The sequence below is a fragment of the Thunnus maccoyii genome, chromosome 2 (genome assembly GCF_910596095.1).
Source record: "Thunnus maccoyii chromosome 2, fThuMac1.1, whole genome shotgun sequence".
In the NCBI taxonomy this organism is placed as follows: Eukaryota; Metazoa; Chordata; class Actinopteri; order Scombriformes; family Scombridae; genus Thunnus; species Thunnus maccoyii.
The window spans coordinates 18,613,746-18,632,290 of NC_056534.1; the positions used below are offsets into that span (position 1 = coordinate 18,613,746).

Below are 18,545 nucleotides of genomic sequence, written 5' to 3' on the forward strand. Positions count from 1 at the left end.
GCTCAGTCTGCAGATACTTTTAGGAGTCGAGCTGTTAGAAAATGTCAAGCTTCGGAGGATGTAATGAAATTCAAAATGTGAATATGTTGTACCAATGTTTTGTTGCAGGAATGGGTGGATGGAGGGTGGTGATAAATTACTCACCTTTTAGTCTCTCAATACCTTCTTTGTGAATCATTTGACCTTTGTTAAAGCGAACAGTGCATCTTTCATGATGATGTCCAATCAAATGCTGTCCAATGCTTTCTCATTCCTGTGGTACTGTTAAAGAAAAATACCATAGTTTCAAATTGGCCCAAATAAGAGAAAATCTGAATTTGAGTTTTGATATTAAAAAAGGTCCAAAACAAAAGCAAAGTTAAACATTTGCTTGTTGAACCAGTTTAATTATATTAGATGGTGGGCTTGTTTGTTATTTGTCCATGAAATATTTACCACATTTAATGTACATATGAGGGTTCTGTGTGTATCTGTAGGTATGGCTATATGCATTCCTGCACACATTTAAAGGCTGTGAGAATGTGCTCAGGTGCTTGTGGTTATACGGTTATGGGGCATGTGTTTGAGTACACAAATGGAATACAGCTGTTGTTGCCCCCTAGCCGTGCCCTGATCCATATGGGACTGTCTGTCTGGGATGCTGGTAGACTGTCTCAGCAAAAAAACACAGAGTACTGCATTTACCTGTAAAAATGGATCCCTGACACTAACACATATCCTTTTCTAACACAAGATATCTTTTTTTTCCCTCAATGGCATGTAATTCCTACTGAAATAGGATGTTTGGATCTTACAGTTTAAACCGCAAACCAATAGGATATCAGTTAAGGAGAGAAAGGCTGTTTGGTTTTGGTCAGAGAGGCAGAGAGGTGGGATTTCTTTCTGTTTGATGGTTTTCTTGGTTTTTGAGTTTCTGTTTAAGCATTCTTGTGCAGGATGAGGTCACTACTGTGGCAGGTTTTAGGGAAATAGAAGTCTCCATTTCATTGTATCTTCAATGTCTTATTTGAGATATGATGTTTACAGGTGTGTTAGGGTTGGAGATGTGATGATATACACTGTGAGATTATAGAAATGTGTCCATCGTCAGACATTTATATAATGTTTCTGCCAATGTAGTGAAACCTTTAATACCTCTGGTTCTGGCCAAAGACTATTGTAGACAATGCTGTGAAAAACTGCGCAGGACTGCTTTATGGCAATATTGGATTTGCAAGACTTTTGCATCAATCTCATGACATATCTTGTTTGTTGTGAATTGATTGTTCAGGCATTTTAATTGGCATTTTGCTGTTGTTATTAATTTATAAACAGTTTTTCAGTTAAAATTATATTGTACTATATTTCTATCGCAATATCAATACTGTATATATTAATGTTACAATAGAAGATTTTTTCCACCACCCAATATTATTCACTTTATAATAAACCTATATGTTGGTATATTCAGGTTCATTAAAAACAAAATAAGGGCTTATTGGGATATCATGTTTATAAGCAGCAACATAAAAATGGGATTTTCCAGTAACCCGGGTATAAAGATGATATTGGTGTGTTTGGTGTGCAGTACAATATTGTGTGTTTGGAATATATAATGGTCATAATAAGCTTTACTGAACAATGACGATCTTGTGAATGGTTCAGGTGGTTTTGTATTACACAAATCATATTTGCTCATATGGGTTATATAATCACCACTGATAGGATTGGCCGGATTTACGCCACAAATACAATGACTGTAAATTATATTTGTTTTCCAGTAGGACAAATGACTTTCAAATGACTTCATGGTGACACTGTTGGTCATTCTGGCCTTTCAGCCATGGAAGAGTACTAAAAAACAGATGAGATCAGACCAGATGCTACACAGAGAACACTGTGGGTAGTTTCTCAGCGTGTGACAGTATTTTCCAATGTCGTCATAATAATATAAGGCCCAGATGATACAAGACTGTCTCATTTGATTTGATAAACCAAACAAAACATTATACTTTTCTACAACATTCACATACATACACACAGACGTGCATGAACACAATCACACACACACACACACACACACACACACACACACATATACACACACACACACACACACACACACACACACATATAATGTCCTCTCTTGTATCACGCACACACACACAAACACACACATACACACACAGACCCTCTCACAAGAAGATTAGATAGATTATTTTAGCCTGGAGATTGTTATGGTCTGTATCCTCAATAACTTGAACTTCCTGTTCCCACGGTAACAGTCACACTATAACCCATGATCACTGGCCAAGGCCCCCTCGGTTTCTCCCACGACGACTTCTTGTATTTAGACCCACACAAGCAAAGCACGTCAAAAACAGCGGATGATTAAATATAATTTTTCAATTAAGACAGCAATACAGCCTTGGCTGTTTTTTTAAATGTTCTGGAGCTGCATCATCTACAATGTTTCATTCAAGAATATTGCGATTGCTCAAGATCCCACTCAGGCCTCAAGCACAGTTATTTAAACCGACATGACTGTAGGCTTTTAAGAAGGAGTTGTTAACCACAGGGCATAGCAAGTGACAGGAAAGGATTGCAAGGATCTTGGTGTGGTTTGTTGATGTTATTTTTAGGTCCTCAGATGAGATTCTGGCATTTTGTTTTGTTTTCTTTTTAGTGTAAATGAACCCCGGATGAGATTTTACAACTTCATATGACTACTAGTGAATGGTTATTTGAAGAAGCCTTAAAAAGAGTGCAACAAAATCCTCTCAAAGCATTCTTTGTATATGCAAAGACTTAAAATGACTCAGTTCTGGGAGGGACGGTTTTTTTTTTTTTCTACAAGCATCACCTACTTTTTCCTACATGGGCAAACACTCTGTGTTCTTCAATGCCCATGATTTAGACTGGCTTATTTTTCCAATAATAAACTATATCAGTGAGGAATGTGAGGCTGTTTCCTTTGGGCCCTCACTGCTCCACTTAAGAAGCCAAGGGATTGAACAGTGGGGGATTATAGGGTGAATCATGAATAGGTCTTTCTTAACCATGCATATGTGACCACTCTAGACATGTGACCAATGATGCTGCATGCCTATGAGTGAGAATAGTCATCCTCATCCTCTGTGAAGTGGGACTTAGGGTCTGGCCTGTAACGTTGACTCTTAAAAGGCAAATAAATACTCACATACTCTGAAATAACTCTCATATACAGTACATAGTCATTTACACAGATTCCAACATATACTGTACTCCACAAACATCCACACAAATGACCACAAACAACTGAAAATATTTCAGTGTTCATATCATCTAAGTTTTTCAGTTTTGTGAAGTCATAGTGCAAGTGCCAAGTTATTCTGAGAGAGAATCATTTTTTAGTCTACTTTTTATTTAATGGTTTAATGCTTCACTACTCTTCCAGCTCACTCACAACCACACATGCAGATTGTTGCTGCTGGGATCTAAGCTCACACATGTTGTTGATTGAACATGTGTTTGCACAATGTCACTGATGGATCAGATTATGACGTAGACCGGTTACCCTGTGGCTGTGGAAGATGGTCTGATTGGCAGGGGGAGGCCTTAGCTTTTTAAATTATAGGCTCGTGTTGGATGTCCACAGGAGGTAATGAGTGGATAGCCTGAGTCATGGTCTGTGTCGGCCTCTGCACTTCAATCACAAGCCATATCCATATGGAAGCTACTGTGACCAACCAGATCTGTATTTCGTTACACTGCACTTCGGCATAACCACAGACCACATCATGTGACATGCTACAGAGCAGTCTTGTTGAACTTGAGTCCTTCCCCTTGTGCACGACCATCTGTGTCTCTGGAGAGCCAACATTGACGGCAGTGCACAGTTTCCCAGCGAGGCCCCAAAGAAAAGGCTCATCCAGAGCCTCACCTCACATCTGGATGACCCAGAGGTTAGAGGCCGGGGTTGCAGGACTTGTTGGAGGGGGCTTCATTCCAGTTCTCCCTTGTTTTTGGATTGTCCCTTTTGGTTTGATGCATTGCTCTTTTTTTTGAGCATTTGACCCATCTGGAATAAAGTCTTGAAAAATGTGGTCAGTGCTTGGGATTGTGTGAATTTGTCGACATAACTTTATGGAGTACTTGGATGTCACAAAAGAATATAGAAAAATGTGTTATTGTCAGTGTTATTAATTTATAAGTGCATTTTTTATGCTAATGTAAATCAGGAGGCTGAGGCCCTGGAGTTTTTTGACTGGCACACTTCACAAATAGAATGTGTAAAACATTCAGCTTGTTTTAAAGTATCAAAAAGTTCAAAGACAAATTAACTGATTAACATTCGTCTTAAATGGTCTCAGTCACATCAAGTGTAAATATCCCTGGCTTTGCCGTTTCTTTCTGTGAAGTGCCTCTGACAAATGACTATATTAGGAAATGAATTACTGGCATTTGGGTCATTTTTTTCTACCCGTAGGTCTCCTTTAAGACAAAGAAATCAGGTTGACAGCACTTTTAAAACTGTCCCCATCGTCATATAACTTTTTAAAAGTGGTCAGATTTATATTTTCCAGATATGCTCACACAATATTTGAAAAATGCTTAATTAAAGAGTGTCTGTAATGATATCTCGTTTTGCAGTTGTTTTAACAGTGCCAGTGTGTTTAGTTAAGAATGCTTGTAGGGTTACAAGATGACAAATTTTTAAAAAAAGCATGCCTCAGATATAACTGCCAAAACATTAGAGCAATCTCTCTTGGCCCACAGCCAGAGGTCTTACAAGGCAGCCTGTCTGTTACTAATCTAAACCAACTGGTGGGAGCCTTTCCTAGCTTAGTGAAACAGCAAGCTAAGGAAGAATGAAGAAAAAGTCCACTGAGAAGAGGAAAGAGAGCGGTTTTGAGAGAACAGGGGACCTGAGAGGAAGTTTCTAAAATAGTGAGGAGAGAAAGCATATTAAAGGAGGGTGGAGTGAATAAATGCTTATAGTGTGCTGTGTGAGAACGGGGGATGGGGCTCCTAAGATGTGACTCAGACTCCCTGTCAAAACCAGCGGGGAGGGGACCTGATGAGAGAGGGATAGAACGGAGGAGAGCAGGGGTGGAGTAGGGGAAAGAAAACCCAGCCCCTCTTACACCACCCCGACTCTCGGCATTCAGCGTCAGCAAAAACTCTAATGTGATCAAGATGGAAGTTGTCTTTGGACTTTTCACTGCTCCCCGGCTTTCTGCCTGCTTTGGGGTCTTCTCTGCCTTTCCGACTGTTTTACAGTGAAGATACTGACTGCAGTCCAGGAAATGGCTTACAGAAACCCTGAGTAAAGACTGCTTACCGTGTGTCAAGTCTCTTGGATAGAGATGGATTCATATTTCCCAAACGTGGACGGATTGCGCTCAGTGGATGAATGAAAATGCAACTTGTGAAATATCTCTGGATAACTGTACTCAGAGCAAATACTGGATCTGAAACCTACTTGTTGGATTATCACCAGATGTTACATTGCTGAATATACAGCTACTGGATTATACTGTAAAACACTGTGTCATCACTGGAGAAAATACAGGAAGAAAACATTGTTATTCTAGCATGAAATATTGCAAATATATTGAGGTGACAATTCTGCTGTTGGTTCAATGGCAAGTTGAAGGAGCAACTGCTTTGGGATATTTTTTGTAACTTTCCTTATTGAACTAATAACCGGGCGCAGATTCATGCAAAGGTAGCAATGAGAGTTTGTACCATCCAGCACTCCTTCTGAGGAAACAAAAGGTGCGAACGTGGAGAAAAGACAAATGTCTAAAACTTAAAAAAAATCCCTTTATTGCTTAAGAAACTTTTGGATGTGTTAAGAAGCAGCTTAGTGACATAATGTGCCAAATACTGATTATTTTAGAATATTTTTGAAAATGTGTTTCTTCGCAATTGACTCTTGTTACATATGAAAAATGATGATGGAAAATTATATTATAAAAAACAAGTCTGTAGTTTTATGTCACAAACAGATACAGTAGCCATATTCTAGATGTCCTATCAACTGTACTGTATCTCTTAATTCTTCTATTATATTCTGTTTTATTTAATATAGCAGATGTTCTGTTTGAAAGGTGTACATCTTGCTCATTGAAACCTTGTGTTTCTTTTACTTCTGTACATTCTGACCCAAAACAACGGAAAAAACAGAGCACAGTATAAAGCTGGATAATGCACTACAACTTGGTTTGATTTATGTGATAGGACACACAGTAAGTATTATGACAATGTTGGATTGCGGAGAACCAGCTGTTCTAGGGCACTGGCTGTCATTGACGGCCAAATTAAATTTTTGTTTCCTTTAAATAACTCATTTTTGTGGGTGCATGGGTATTTACAGAATGACAGTTAACAAACACCCTCAATATTTCAGACTTGTTTAACAGTTAAAGTCCAATGTGTACTGAGGGTTTGTGGTGTAAATTTGGCAAACTGGTTTGGTCACAGTTCACTTTGTAAAGACGTTTAAAAGTAAACATGGGACATCTACATTTATTTAGCTGATTATCTTAATATTTTGGAATGCAGACTGCATTGCTTAACGCTTGAGGCAAAAACAACAGTTCTAGATCAAGGTCCTCTGGTGTAGTAAGCATGTTATAATATGAAATTTTAATATGTCTTGCTTGAAAAGTTATTAGTTTCCCATGTAAGATTAGCATAACTGGGGATCCTGTCATCTTCAATCAGCGTTTATACTTTCTAGAGAGTTGAATGTAACGCCCCTCTTGAACTTCCACTCACAGCTCCATAGCTGTTTACTTTAAAAGGGAAACATTATTTAACATATTCTCATCTGCATTCAGTTACTGAAAACTCATGACCTGGGATCACTGGCTGTTTCTTATCCCCATTCCTCTTCTCAATTGCAGATCTGGTTCTCCGTTTTTCGCCTGGATTCAAACGCAGCCCTATGGGATAGCACTGGCTGTCCACCATGCCAGTAGCCATACGGAAAAGAAGTTGGGAGGAGCATGTGACTCACCCATCAGGATTACAGTACAGCTATGATGATCTGGATCTGGTCTGCTGTCATGGGGTTGACAGTGAGGGGCCTTGGATGGGTTCAGGGGCTTCCAAACAAGGTAGACGAACAAGGTGTGCCTCCATGCCAGAGGGCTGCCACCAACTGTCAACAGATGACGTGGCTCAGACACGGGATGTGACCGCCTCTGCTGTGCAGGATGATGATCAGTCTGAGCATTTGAAGCTAATGGAAAGCAATAGAAAAGTTCCACTGGATTTGCAGGAGGAGATAGTTCATGACTCTCATGTGTTGGTGGATGTTGACATTCCCCAAAGGAGCTCTGAATCAGAGAATCTCCAAACCGCAAGCAGTGGGAATTCTGAGGAGTTTCACTGTAACTCAAACAGTGGAAGGTCTAGTGCAAATATTTTTTGTGCAACTGATAGTAGCAGTCATAGTGAGAAAACTATCAATGGTGAAGGTGAGGTTGGCACAGAGAGTAGCCAGAGTCACGATGTCTGCGATGACGATAATGTCTTTAAAAATCCACATATCTCTCATGAAGAGCAACAATGCATCTCTATCTCTTCAAACAATAGGCCTCCACTGTCTGAATGTGCTGCTGAACAGCCTGGCAAACTTCCAAATTGTCAGGAAACAAAGGAGAGCCAGACAGAGGGTTACAGCAGACCTCCTGAAATCTCTGAGGCCGCACAAAAGCGGTCCTCTGCTGCAGAACTCGAACCTCAGACTGACCTCCCAGATGTTGAGGAAGAGAAGATTTCCACCTCTGGCCATGCTTGTGCAAATGTAACCTTACCTGTTGGCGTGCTACACAGTTCAGTTAATATGATGGAGGGTGGTGATGTCATGTCACAGGCTAAGAAAACTGTGGAAGCAGTTGTGACTTTAGTGGTAGACGGAGAATGTGACAGCGGGATAACTGAAAGCTGGAGCTCAGATTCTGCTGACAAGCTGGATGGATTAAATGACCTAGAAACACTAAATGAAAATACAGGACTTAAACATCCCTCAAGAGACATTCAAGGAGGAGAGCAGGATCATCATGACTGCGCTGGAGTATTGGATCAGGCTCCTGGTTGTGAAATATCCTACCAGACATTGTTGGAACAGCATGATGTTGAAATGACAGCAATGAACGGGCCTCAGGGAGAGGAAAGTACACAAGCAGAAAGCAGCGAGAAACCGGCAGAAGTCAGGTATGGGCCAATTGTATCATCTGATATTTGTGTAAAAGGACAGTGTTGCAGCAAGGTGTCTGAACAACCAGATGCTGAAGGAGACCCCACACAGACAAACACTATTCAGTGTGCACACCCGTATTTGGAAACAACAGCTTCTGTAAGTCAACTAACTGAAAACACTGATGAAGCCTCAGTGTCCAAGGACTTAGCTGTTTATGAAGACCAAACTGTATCTCATCAGTTAGAAAATAGCTGCTCAAAGCTGGACACTATCCCAGAGGTTAGCCATGTTGAGGCACGTGACACCCCTGTACAGGCTCCTCAAAAGAACATTGCCTCAGCTGTCACCCAAAATCCAGCTGTTCACTCCCATATGGATGATAAACATGCAGCTACTGAACAGCATGCCGAAAACCCGCTGCCATGCTCTGCAGAGGTCAGTGATGAGCTCTCACTAGAGGGACTCCATGGCAACCAAGCCTCTGGTTGTTACTTCAGTGAGTCACCTGCCTCTGAGGTGGCAGATGGTCAGAGCGAACACCACAGGCCAGGAACCACAGTCTCCAGAATGGAGGAGACGGATGAGCCAGCACAGACAGTTATTTACAGTGACACACACCTTTCCAGTCCTGTTTTAGATGGGATGAGTGAGCCTGGAGATAAGAAAGAGGACAACGTGGTGCAAGTGCGCATGAGAAAGGTAAGGCCTTATATGATATAGTTGTAGAAGGGATTCAGTATGATATAATTAATATTAGTTTAGATTAGTTTTGTCTTTGTTTCTGTATTGTTATTGTGGTACTGGCACTTCAGCACCTTAAATGAAGTCCTTTTTAAAAATAAACCGACACATACTGGGCATAAACGGCCTACAAATAATTTTTGTCCCACACTCTGGCAAGCGTCTTGGAAAACAATGACTTCACTCTCACATGCTTACAGATCTGTGAGTGGGGGGATCTGTGAAATGTTTTACTCTTTCTCAACCGCTCATTGCAAAACAAGGTCCTATAAGGGCATGGAGACTATGAATGTAGAGGGGTTTGAAAGCTCAACTAATCTCTTGGGTGAAAGGCTTTAAACTGCTTTCTCCAGCAAACTTCTATGCTCTGCTATTTACACACTACTAGCCAACATGCTTGTTAGGTACAGTAAAGTGCCAAAAAACTTAATAGCAGTTCATGAATTTAGCCTCACTGGAACAAAGTAAAGACTAGAGAACTGACACAGTATTTATTCACCATTAGTAGTTGCTGTGTTGGCCCTTTTGGTATGACAACAAGAAATTCATTATTTACAACGCAGGACGCATTAAGCAGGCATGTTGTTTAGACAAGTACCATATTGTTGAGAGTTAAATTCTTGTGATATGTTCTGGTTGAAGACAGTCATCTGCTTGTAAACAGCAACTCTTACAGTGTAGTATGAAAACCCAAAGTTAAAAGTTGTGTCTTTGCATACTAGTTATAAAAATGTGTTCATTTTGGCTCATATGTGCTGCACATCGGCAATTTTACAGAGGGGCCATGTCAGATAGAAAAACAGAAATTTGTACTCTTTCATAAAAAAACAATTACCTTTAAAATGCCTGGCTGTACACATCTAGGTTTAGTTATGTTAATATTTTTCTTGTATAAAGTAAACAGGATAATCAGTTATTTTCTGAGGTTGATGCATTCCTGTGGTAAGATATCACACACATTGTGCTACACTCAAGCGTGCAACATGACAGATAATATTGGCTTGTTGGTCTGTCAGCTGCAGGCTGTTTTGATGCTGATAGTTTATATAATTTAACAATATGCTGAATTTGTGATGATGTGTGGTATTGTCATGCTCAGTTGTAGACTGTGCTTTTAACTTAGCTCTGTATGTACTGTATCTAAACAGATGGTTTGTGATGTCATGTAGTTGCTAATACAGACTACCGCAACCTCCTTTGGAAAAAACAGTAAAACAACCTTGAATTGAAAGCCTAGAATCAGCTATGATGCTGGGTGAGTAACATATGTGACCAGTCATAGTGTTTGCTTGAAACTCTGGTTGTATCTGTAGCTGTGTAATTCCGCATATTATCATTCCATTATTTTATCAAAAATTCCTTGTTTGCACAGAAACTTTGGAGGTCCTGTTAGTCATGAGCAAGGTTGACGTCACCCCGTCAGCTGCCAAAAACGAGAGCTCACAGTCTAGTGTTGGGATATGGAAAACCAGTGCCACGTTTATTACCACTGGCTCCAGTTTCAATCTTTGGATGACTTTAAATCTTTGGATTAAATACCGAAAAAAACTGGCTCCTGGAGCTTGAAAAGAGGAGTTCAGCCATAAAAATGGAAGGCGCCAAGGCAATCCATCCACCATATGGTAATGGCTTGCCTCCTCTTTGAGGGTTTTCACCATGGGGTGTATACTGTATGTAGCCAGTTTACTCAGAGAATCTGCTTTAAGGGAGGTCATAATGACAAAAAAGAAATTAAGCTGTGGAAATTAGCATCATCATCCCCAAGAGAGGTAACGTACAGTATTTAGTATACAGAAAAAGGAGAAGAAGCTCTTGAATATCAAGAAAATTACAAAACTGATTTTACTATCTCTTAGTGGACAATGGCAACAGCAGCCTGGAATTATCTCTGATAAGATGTACAAAGCATGATTATGTTCCCTGTGGACCATGCTGTTGTTGCAGATTCAGTTTGTAAAATGAACCCATCTGGTTTGCATAATGGCTTGAGATTAACCTGATATTGAGCTTTGTTACTGTTTATTTGTTTTAGCAACAAACCCTTATCCTGACCTCAGGGCCAAACTGGCTCAACAGTCGTTTATCTGACAGCAGACAATTTGGCAACATCACTGTCTCATTGCTCCCTATCTTTCTTTCTGCCTTTCTGTCCTCATTTTATTAATGAAATCATGCTCGTCATGGCTAATTGATAGATTGCTTGCATGAAACAGCAGGTATGTGCAGTAGTATGATGTATAATTATTTGCACGCCATGTTCAGCTCAGCAGAGAAAGAGACCCTCAGTTCAATGGACAGGTCTGAGAAATGGGATGAAGGCCACCGGGTGTACAAGGGGGTTTGAAAAAGAGAGCAAGGAAAGGGGAAGGAGGGGTCTAGGAGTTCAAACAGTGTGGGAACTGTCTCCCATCTCAAAAAACAGGAAGTGGAGAGGAATGTAACAGAAACCTCAAAAGATGGGAAAGAGAGAAAAGAAACCTTCTGAGAGCACCCAAACCACCAGAATGCCCCTAAAAAACATTGCCTCTCTGAGGCGCCTGACATTGCACTACACTTGTTTTTTACTCTGCTGTTTTGTGGTTGTTATTGCCATCTCCAGTCAGATGCTTTTGTTCATTCAGTGAGGCCTCGTAAAGATGTCATTGTTTTACCACTACACAATGATTCATTGTGATACTTTGCCAAGGAGATGCAACGTAGCAATGTGCACTACCACTAGCTAGGAATGCCAACGAATGCATCAATCTGAGACACGTTTCCATGACACACATGGCCCTCAATGTCTATTTGCTCGCTCAGCAAACCCAATAGGAACTGCTTTTGACAGGGTAATTGGGCACTAACTGGAAAATAAATGTAAGCGCAAGTCATAAGACGTTATTAGGGACAGAGTTGGGAGCCAGGCGCAGGGCTGGAGCCGCAGCCTGTTTATCGTGATGCAGATTCTATCGAGGGTCCATAAGCCTGTCAACCCCACACACATTAGCATTAGTCACAACACAGTTCATATGAATGTTGTCATTCACACACACCCATTGTAAAGTTAACTCAAACAAGATCAAGCCACATCAGCCACTTCACAGGATGTGTTTATGATATTTACAAAGTACTTAATTCATCCTGCATAACTCTGTGAGATTTATTTTTATTGTATCACACCTATGAACAGATGCAGCACATGAAAACCAGGCTCACATTCATATGTTAACATGCCTCTGTACCTTTGCACAAACATACAATCACAGTGGTTGTGTGTCTTGTGAGCTCACCCTCATAAAGGGTTGAACAGGGCCTGTTAGGGGGAGATTGTAACAAGGTTTGTTTGGGACTAATGAACAAACCGTGTGATGTCATTTCTTGGGGTTCTTCTTGGGAAAGAAGCTCAGACTCAGAGCCAGGATAAGAGACAGGCGAAAGGAAATGAAAACAAATACTGTGACAAGAATTGCAGGGAGGGATTTTACAAGTTTTTGAACTTCTAACAAGGGCTTATATCAAACAAAACAGGATGGAGGGGTAGCAGAGAATGACAGAGTGGTAGGCAGTGTGAGGGCGGGATAGATTGCACGTCATCTAGCTTGTCTTACTGGAGACACGCCACCTGAGGTCAGTGTGTGACTTGTTATCACAGTGTTAGAATGGCTCACTGAACAGTGCAAATTAGAGGACTAAGGGGCAAATATTTTAAGTAAGTAAGTAATTAAGTAAGCAAAGATTTATTTATAAAGCACAAATCTTAAAATGGACCAGAGTTGATACAACAGCAGAGAGGAAGAGCAGAAAGGAGAAGGATACAGAAGAGCAGAGGGTGAAAGTGTCAGATTAAGAGTTATCACCAGCAGTTGGACAGGAAGAGAAAAGAGAAGTAAGGAGCAGGGAAAGATGGACGAACATGGTTAACAGAATAGAGCAGAGTTCCTCAAATCTTTTAGCATAAAAGGCCAAGAGCCAAAGTTTAGAGATGGAACAGAACTGATTAATAGACGTCACAAATAAGTATTAATTGTATATTTGATATAATTGACAGTTACAAATATTATTTTTATTGGTATTTTTAATATAGTCAATATATATTTTCAATCAATATAAGTCAATATATACACTTTTCTGTGACATATGACTGAACTGCATATCTTTGAGTTTTGAACTATTGGTTGGACAAAGTATGACATTTCAATTTTCTGACAATTCATAGACTAAACAATTAATCAAGTAATTGAGAAAATAATCAGCAGATTAATCAATAATGAAAATGTTTCTTCGTTGCAGCCCTTCTTCCATGCCAACTGTTTAGTCTGGGTCCTCTGTTTTTTTCTATAGTGAATCAAACTATATTGATTATACGCTGCCCACTTGTTTCAATAAGAAACAATCCTGTCACACTGATCTGCATTATTCATTTTTAGGACCACAAGTAACATGCTAATAGTTTGCCTAACTACTTTATGCAATGACTATATTTTCCATCACTGATTTCTCTCTTTGTTCAGCGTGAGCATGCTCGTCTGGACTCAATGGTTTTGCTGCTGATGAAGTTGGACCAGTTGGACCAGGAAATTGAGAATGCCCTCAGTGTCACCTCTTCTATGGACAACAAACCCAACCTCCATCGACGACAATTCCTGGTACTCACCTGCATGTTACCTTGCTGGATTTGGCTTCAGTCTGTACTGCATTTCAAACAGTTTCTGTTATAGCAGGTTTAAATGAATATTGCACACAGTGGATCCAGATCCATTCATTCATACAGTAATCTTTATGAAGCATAGCAATGTCTATAGACATTCATCTACTGATGAACTAAGGAAAACACTGCTCTTTGCACAACAATGAAAGCTTACATTGTCACATTTGTCTTTTACTTGTGCAGGAGTTTGATTTAGGATCTGTGCCAGCAGCATCACAAAACCCTCCACTTCCACATGTTCCTGCCTCCTCCACCTCGGGACCTACACCAGCCCTTGGGGCAAAACCTAAGAGTGGGGTAAGTCAGGAGCTCTGTATCATACCATCATACATCTATATCACAGCAAGGCATGAAGTGAGACATTGGCATACTGTATGTAAAGACTGCATTTCTAGAATATAGGGTGAGAGTTTAGAAACTTTTCATGCCAAAATAACAACAGCATGAGTTGTTTAGAGACCAATTAAGAGACCCTTTAGACACAGATGCAATTTACCACTATCATTTCTCACCATCAGTCTTTACTTCCTTTTGGGCTTCATTTCCTTCACTTTTCAATTTTGAACTTTATGTAAACCAAAACAGTCACGTTTATGTGTTTAGAGTGTGGAGGTAATTCTTACAATATTTACAGATTTCCAAACAGACCCAAAGAAATTACGCAGCTTAAGAACAGTGCTGAAACTAGATTTCCAAAATCAATTTGTATGATTTTGAGAAACATAAGAAACATTGACATTGATTGTACATTGTTGTGGCTGTTTTTTCTTGTCAGTCCATGATTGCATTATTTTCTGCTGTGCATATAGCTACTGTGAAACAGCTTTTTATGTGTCCTGTATAAGAGATTTTTTTTTTCTCTTGGGAAATAGTTGTACAGAAGTTTAAATAAAAGCAGCATACAGAGAGGGCACACACACACACACACACACACACACACATAGTTGAAGTGAATCTCCCAATTGTAGGAATGTCCCCCAGCACTTAGGGTTTAGCCAAGCAGACGTTAAAACTCTATAATTAGCTGGTTCCAGAGCTCTAGACCCATTCGCCCCAACAAAGGGGTCAGAAGGGGGGTCTGGGAGGTGAAAAGCCAGGATGGGGGGGGGCAGGGGGGACACGCTTCAAGTGAAACATGCCTCTTCAAACCCCTTGCTTGCTCACTTAATGACTTTGTCAGCCTTGCATTGCCATTGCCTTCAGATTGAGAGCAATGTGAACAAGGCCAGTAGCCAGCAGACTGAGCACTCAAGCAAGCTTTTACAAGTTACGGTTTGTTGGAATAGAAATGTAAAAAAATGTTGGTTTGGACCTTCATCTTGTGATGTAGTGATACACAATAGGAAAACCCAAATGAACAGGATGTTTCTGTTGAAAAATAGCCCTGTAGAACAAAACATTGCAACTTGTGGAAACGTTGGAATTCCTTGACAAAAAGGACATCTCACATTCCTGTGTTATCTGTCGCAATTCCTGGTTCACATTGCTTTTTCTTGCACGTCACAACTTTTTAAAGGAAGGCGATATCCCTTCTCATGTGTAGGTTAATTTAAGAGACACAGAGCAACATACTCTGTGATGCATGATGTATTATTTCTTTGGGCAACTGTTTCTACAACCTCCACTCCTAAAGTAACCCAAGGTAACTCACTAAGCTTGGGTAAACAGTGCTTTCACTGCACCTAATAGGAGGCTTTTTACAGTGGAGGCCCTGTGGGGTGATTGATTGAGGCCAAAGAGATGATGACTTCATGAAGGGGATTCTCAGTAGTTAATAGTTGTAGGGAACTGTTGTGTCCTTTCAGACTTAAAGTGTTGTGACGCCCACTTAATCTTTTTAGCTAGACAATACAAATCCTTTAAATGATGTAAACATAAGGCAGATGTGAAGGAGAGCCAGGGTTGAGGTTAAGCTTGAATTCAACCGGACGTGACTGTTGTGTTTTACAAGATAATAAGCTGATATTAAAAATACAGCACACATCATAGATTATTCAAGTACAGTATAATTACTATTACTAGCTTTAGTTACTGTATACAAATACTACTCAGTTCTAAATAACAGGGAAGGTATGTAGGGTCATGTAGCATTTTAACATAAAATCTTCCCAGAGGCAAAAGTCTAATCTTTGTTAGACTTTGATGTGAGTGCAATCTCATGTTATAATGGGAATTAACTGGATTCTTTCTCCTAGTATTAGCTATTACACTGTTCCCTTTACAACTTTTGTAGAAATTAAACAAAGGGTGTCTGAATCACCAGAACTGCTTTCAATTCAACAAATACACCACCACAAACTATGGTCTCAATGATAACGCTGCCAACACCTCTCTGACACAGTGTCAACAAAGGCTGAACATTACAGACAACAGAACTAAAGGATTTATTTTAGGGGTTTTGGATTATATTAAATTGTAAGGTTTTCCTTTTACTTTGTTTACCTCATATGCAGTGAATAGACACACCCAAACAATCAAATCATAGACTTAAAACAAACCTTGTACTGTATATGTTCAAAAATGTTTTAACAGCCAAAGTCCTGGCAAAGGCAAAGGCAAAAAAACTCTATTAAAATGAGAAAAATGCCAGATAATAAATCGATGGCTCTGTGCTACATAGCATTTTCACTAACATTTGCATAGGTTACCTTGAGCATGTGTTTGCATCAATCTTAGTAAGAAGATTTGCAGATTTATACAATTTACACCACATGTATCTTTTAAGCAATCTAATGGTGAATGCGACCCTTAAACATCAATGCAGAAATGGCTACTGTACAGGTACACACTCCTGTAATTTATGACAAGTCCCAGAAGTTAAGCTACAGGGAGTAGTATGTCACCATATTACAAAACAACCTTGATTCTGCACATAAAGTGCTGAAATAAACAGCACCATGCAAAAGGTCAGTGAGGGGTTCACCGAGATGAGATACACTGGGATCAATGCATTTTAGGTGTTTGTTCATTTTACACCTTTTAATGGAAAATAGACTGTGTGTGTTTATGGGTACATTTGTGTTTAGGTTTGTAGAGTCTGTGTGAATTGTTCCGTGTTTATCAATCTGTATTTGCATTCCTTCCATCATGTGTTGGATTATGCAAGGGATAACTGGTGTTTGTGTTATTACTGTCCCCCTGACACCTCCTGGCACTCGGTGTAACACTTCAGTGTGATTGTCCGAAGCACACACTCGTGCTGTTCTGCCTTTTATGTAACCATGATAAATGTGAAGTGGTGGTATGTGGCTGTGTACATTTGTGATGAGTGGCACATTCACTTGGCATGTACAATATCATTTACTTGCTGTTATGGATAAGGCATGGGGTTCAAGTGAATAGATTTTTGGCCTTACTAGCATAGCTGGTGGCTATTGTTAGCCTTCAGCAGGTGGCTGTTATTCTTGCATCGAATGTGGGGCTAACATCTAGCGGATGTTGTGCCACAGCAGGTGTTTTTTTCTCATGGTGGAACTGCTATTCTTTGCCCAGAGTGTTTTTGTTGGCAGGTTTCTGTTACTTGCTTAGTGGAGCAGGTGTCTTGCAATGATGTTTTGCTTGCATTGTTGTTTTGCAACAGGTGGGTTTTATTTGGTTTACAATCTGATATACTATTGATTTGACTGCATAGTATGTCCTTCTTTGGTGTCATTTTCTATCCCGAGTAGTATTAACTTTAGTGAAATTATCTAGTGATGTTGTTATTAATTTTTGAAGAATTACTATAATTTCTTGTCATACCAGTATTAGCAGTCATTAATTTGGCTTTATAAGTGTAATCTTTATTGACAAATTCCAGTTATGCGTGCTGAGAGAGCCATTTGTTATGTGACTCTATTTTTAGAGCTCTGTGGCTGCAGAGGATGTGCCAAGCCACAGAGGCGGGTGGAGGCTGCTGACCCCTGACCACCTTCCTCTGAATGTTACAGTCGGAAACAACATATCAGTCACCTTCAGCGCTGAGCTTTCCCACCAGCAAGACATACTCAGAATCCCCTGAAGACCTCTGCTACTGAACAAGGCACAGACCATGGCTGTCTGTTAAATTTAGCACAGGGGTGTTTTACATGTCATGCATATAGTGACAGGCCTACACCAGCCCCTCATCCTCTCTGTCTTTGGTAAACATTCCATAACAGGTCAACCTTTGACCCCATGTTTGGATCTGTATTCTGTCTCCGAGGCAACAGCGCTCCAAACATGACTTCTGTCATCTCCTTTGGTGGTTTTGTACCAGATTTCCATTCTCTGGAGCTTCCATGTCTGGATTTAATGTTTTCATTTTTGGGAGATGAATTATTGAGAGATATTTTAATTTTAGAATGACAAAAGACTTTATTCCCTGTCACTAGGTTATGTATGTACATAGCTCTTTATCTGTCTGTGGTTCAGCGGACAATAGAAGTGCTGTGGTTTGCGTGCTAAGGTCACTAGCAGATCTCTGCTCTGTCCTTCCTCTTGGTTCCGGTTTGGAAGCCTCGCAGTCCCCAAACATCCTTTATCCCAACCACACCTTCTCAATGTACCACTCAGATAAAAGACACAACTTTCACTGCTTTTGATTTATCTCTGCATTTGCTCCCACTCCCCCTCTCATGCCTGTCCTTGGTCAATAGTCAACACCATGTGCAGCAGGCATAATTATGTTTGCCTACACTCCACCCACATGTTTGGCTTAAAGACTGTAGTTGGCCATAATGAGTCAGGGAAGTATGAAATCAACCGCCATTCAGTCTGGAAATGGGTGCCAGTAGTTGCTCTGGTCAAGGCCACTCCAGCTGCTTTGTGTGGTGTCATTGTCCCCAAGGTCACTCCTCTGCTGAGCACAGCTGTAACAAGGAGACAAACACAGACCTGCTGTGGTTTTAAAAAAAAAAAAAGGCAAGAAAAAAGAAAAGGCTTGTGTTTGGAACAGGATGTGGAAAATGAACTTCTCCTCAACCC

The 18,545-nt window shown here is 40.2% G+C and overlaps 1 protein-coding gene across 5 annotated transcripts in view; it reads left to right on the plus strand.

Moving 5' to 3' along the window:
• dlc1 (DLC1 Rho GTPase activating protein) overlaps positions 1-18,545 on the plus strand; it is an 89,710-nt gene that overhangs the window by 1,803 nt on the left and 69,362 nt on the right. For 3 of the 5 annotated variants that reach the window (XM_042389023.1, XM_042389017.1, XM_042389030.1), the window contains 3 exons: positions 6,873-8,872; positions 13,405-13,539; positions 13,785-13,898. In XM_042389023.1, the coding sequence (XP_042244957.1) occupies positions 6,938-8,872; positions 13,405-13,539; positions 13,785-13,898 (2,184 nt within the window). In that variant the 5' untranslated portion in view covers positions 6,873-6,937. Of the gene's footprint in view, positions 1-5,106; positions 5,740-6,872; positions 8,873-13,404; positions 13,540-13,784; positions 13,899-18,545 lie in introns of those variants that run through there. The other 2 variants (XM_042389035.1, XM_042389045.1) reach the window with 2 other exon arrangements.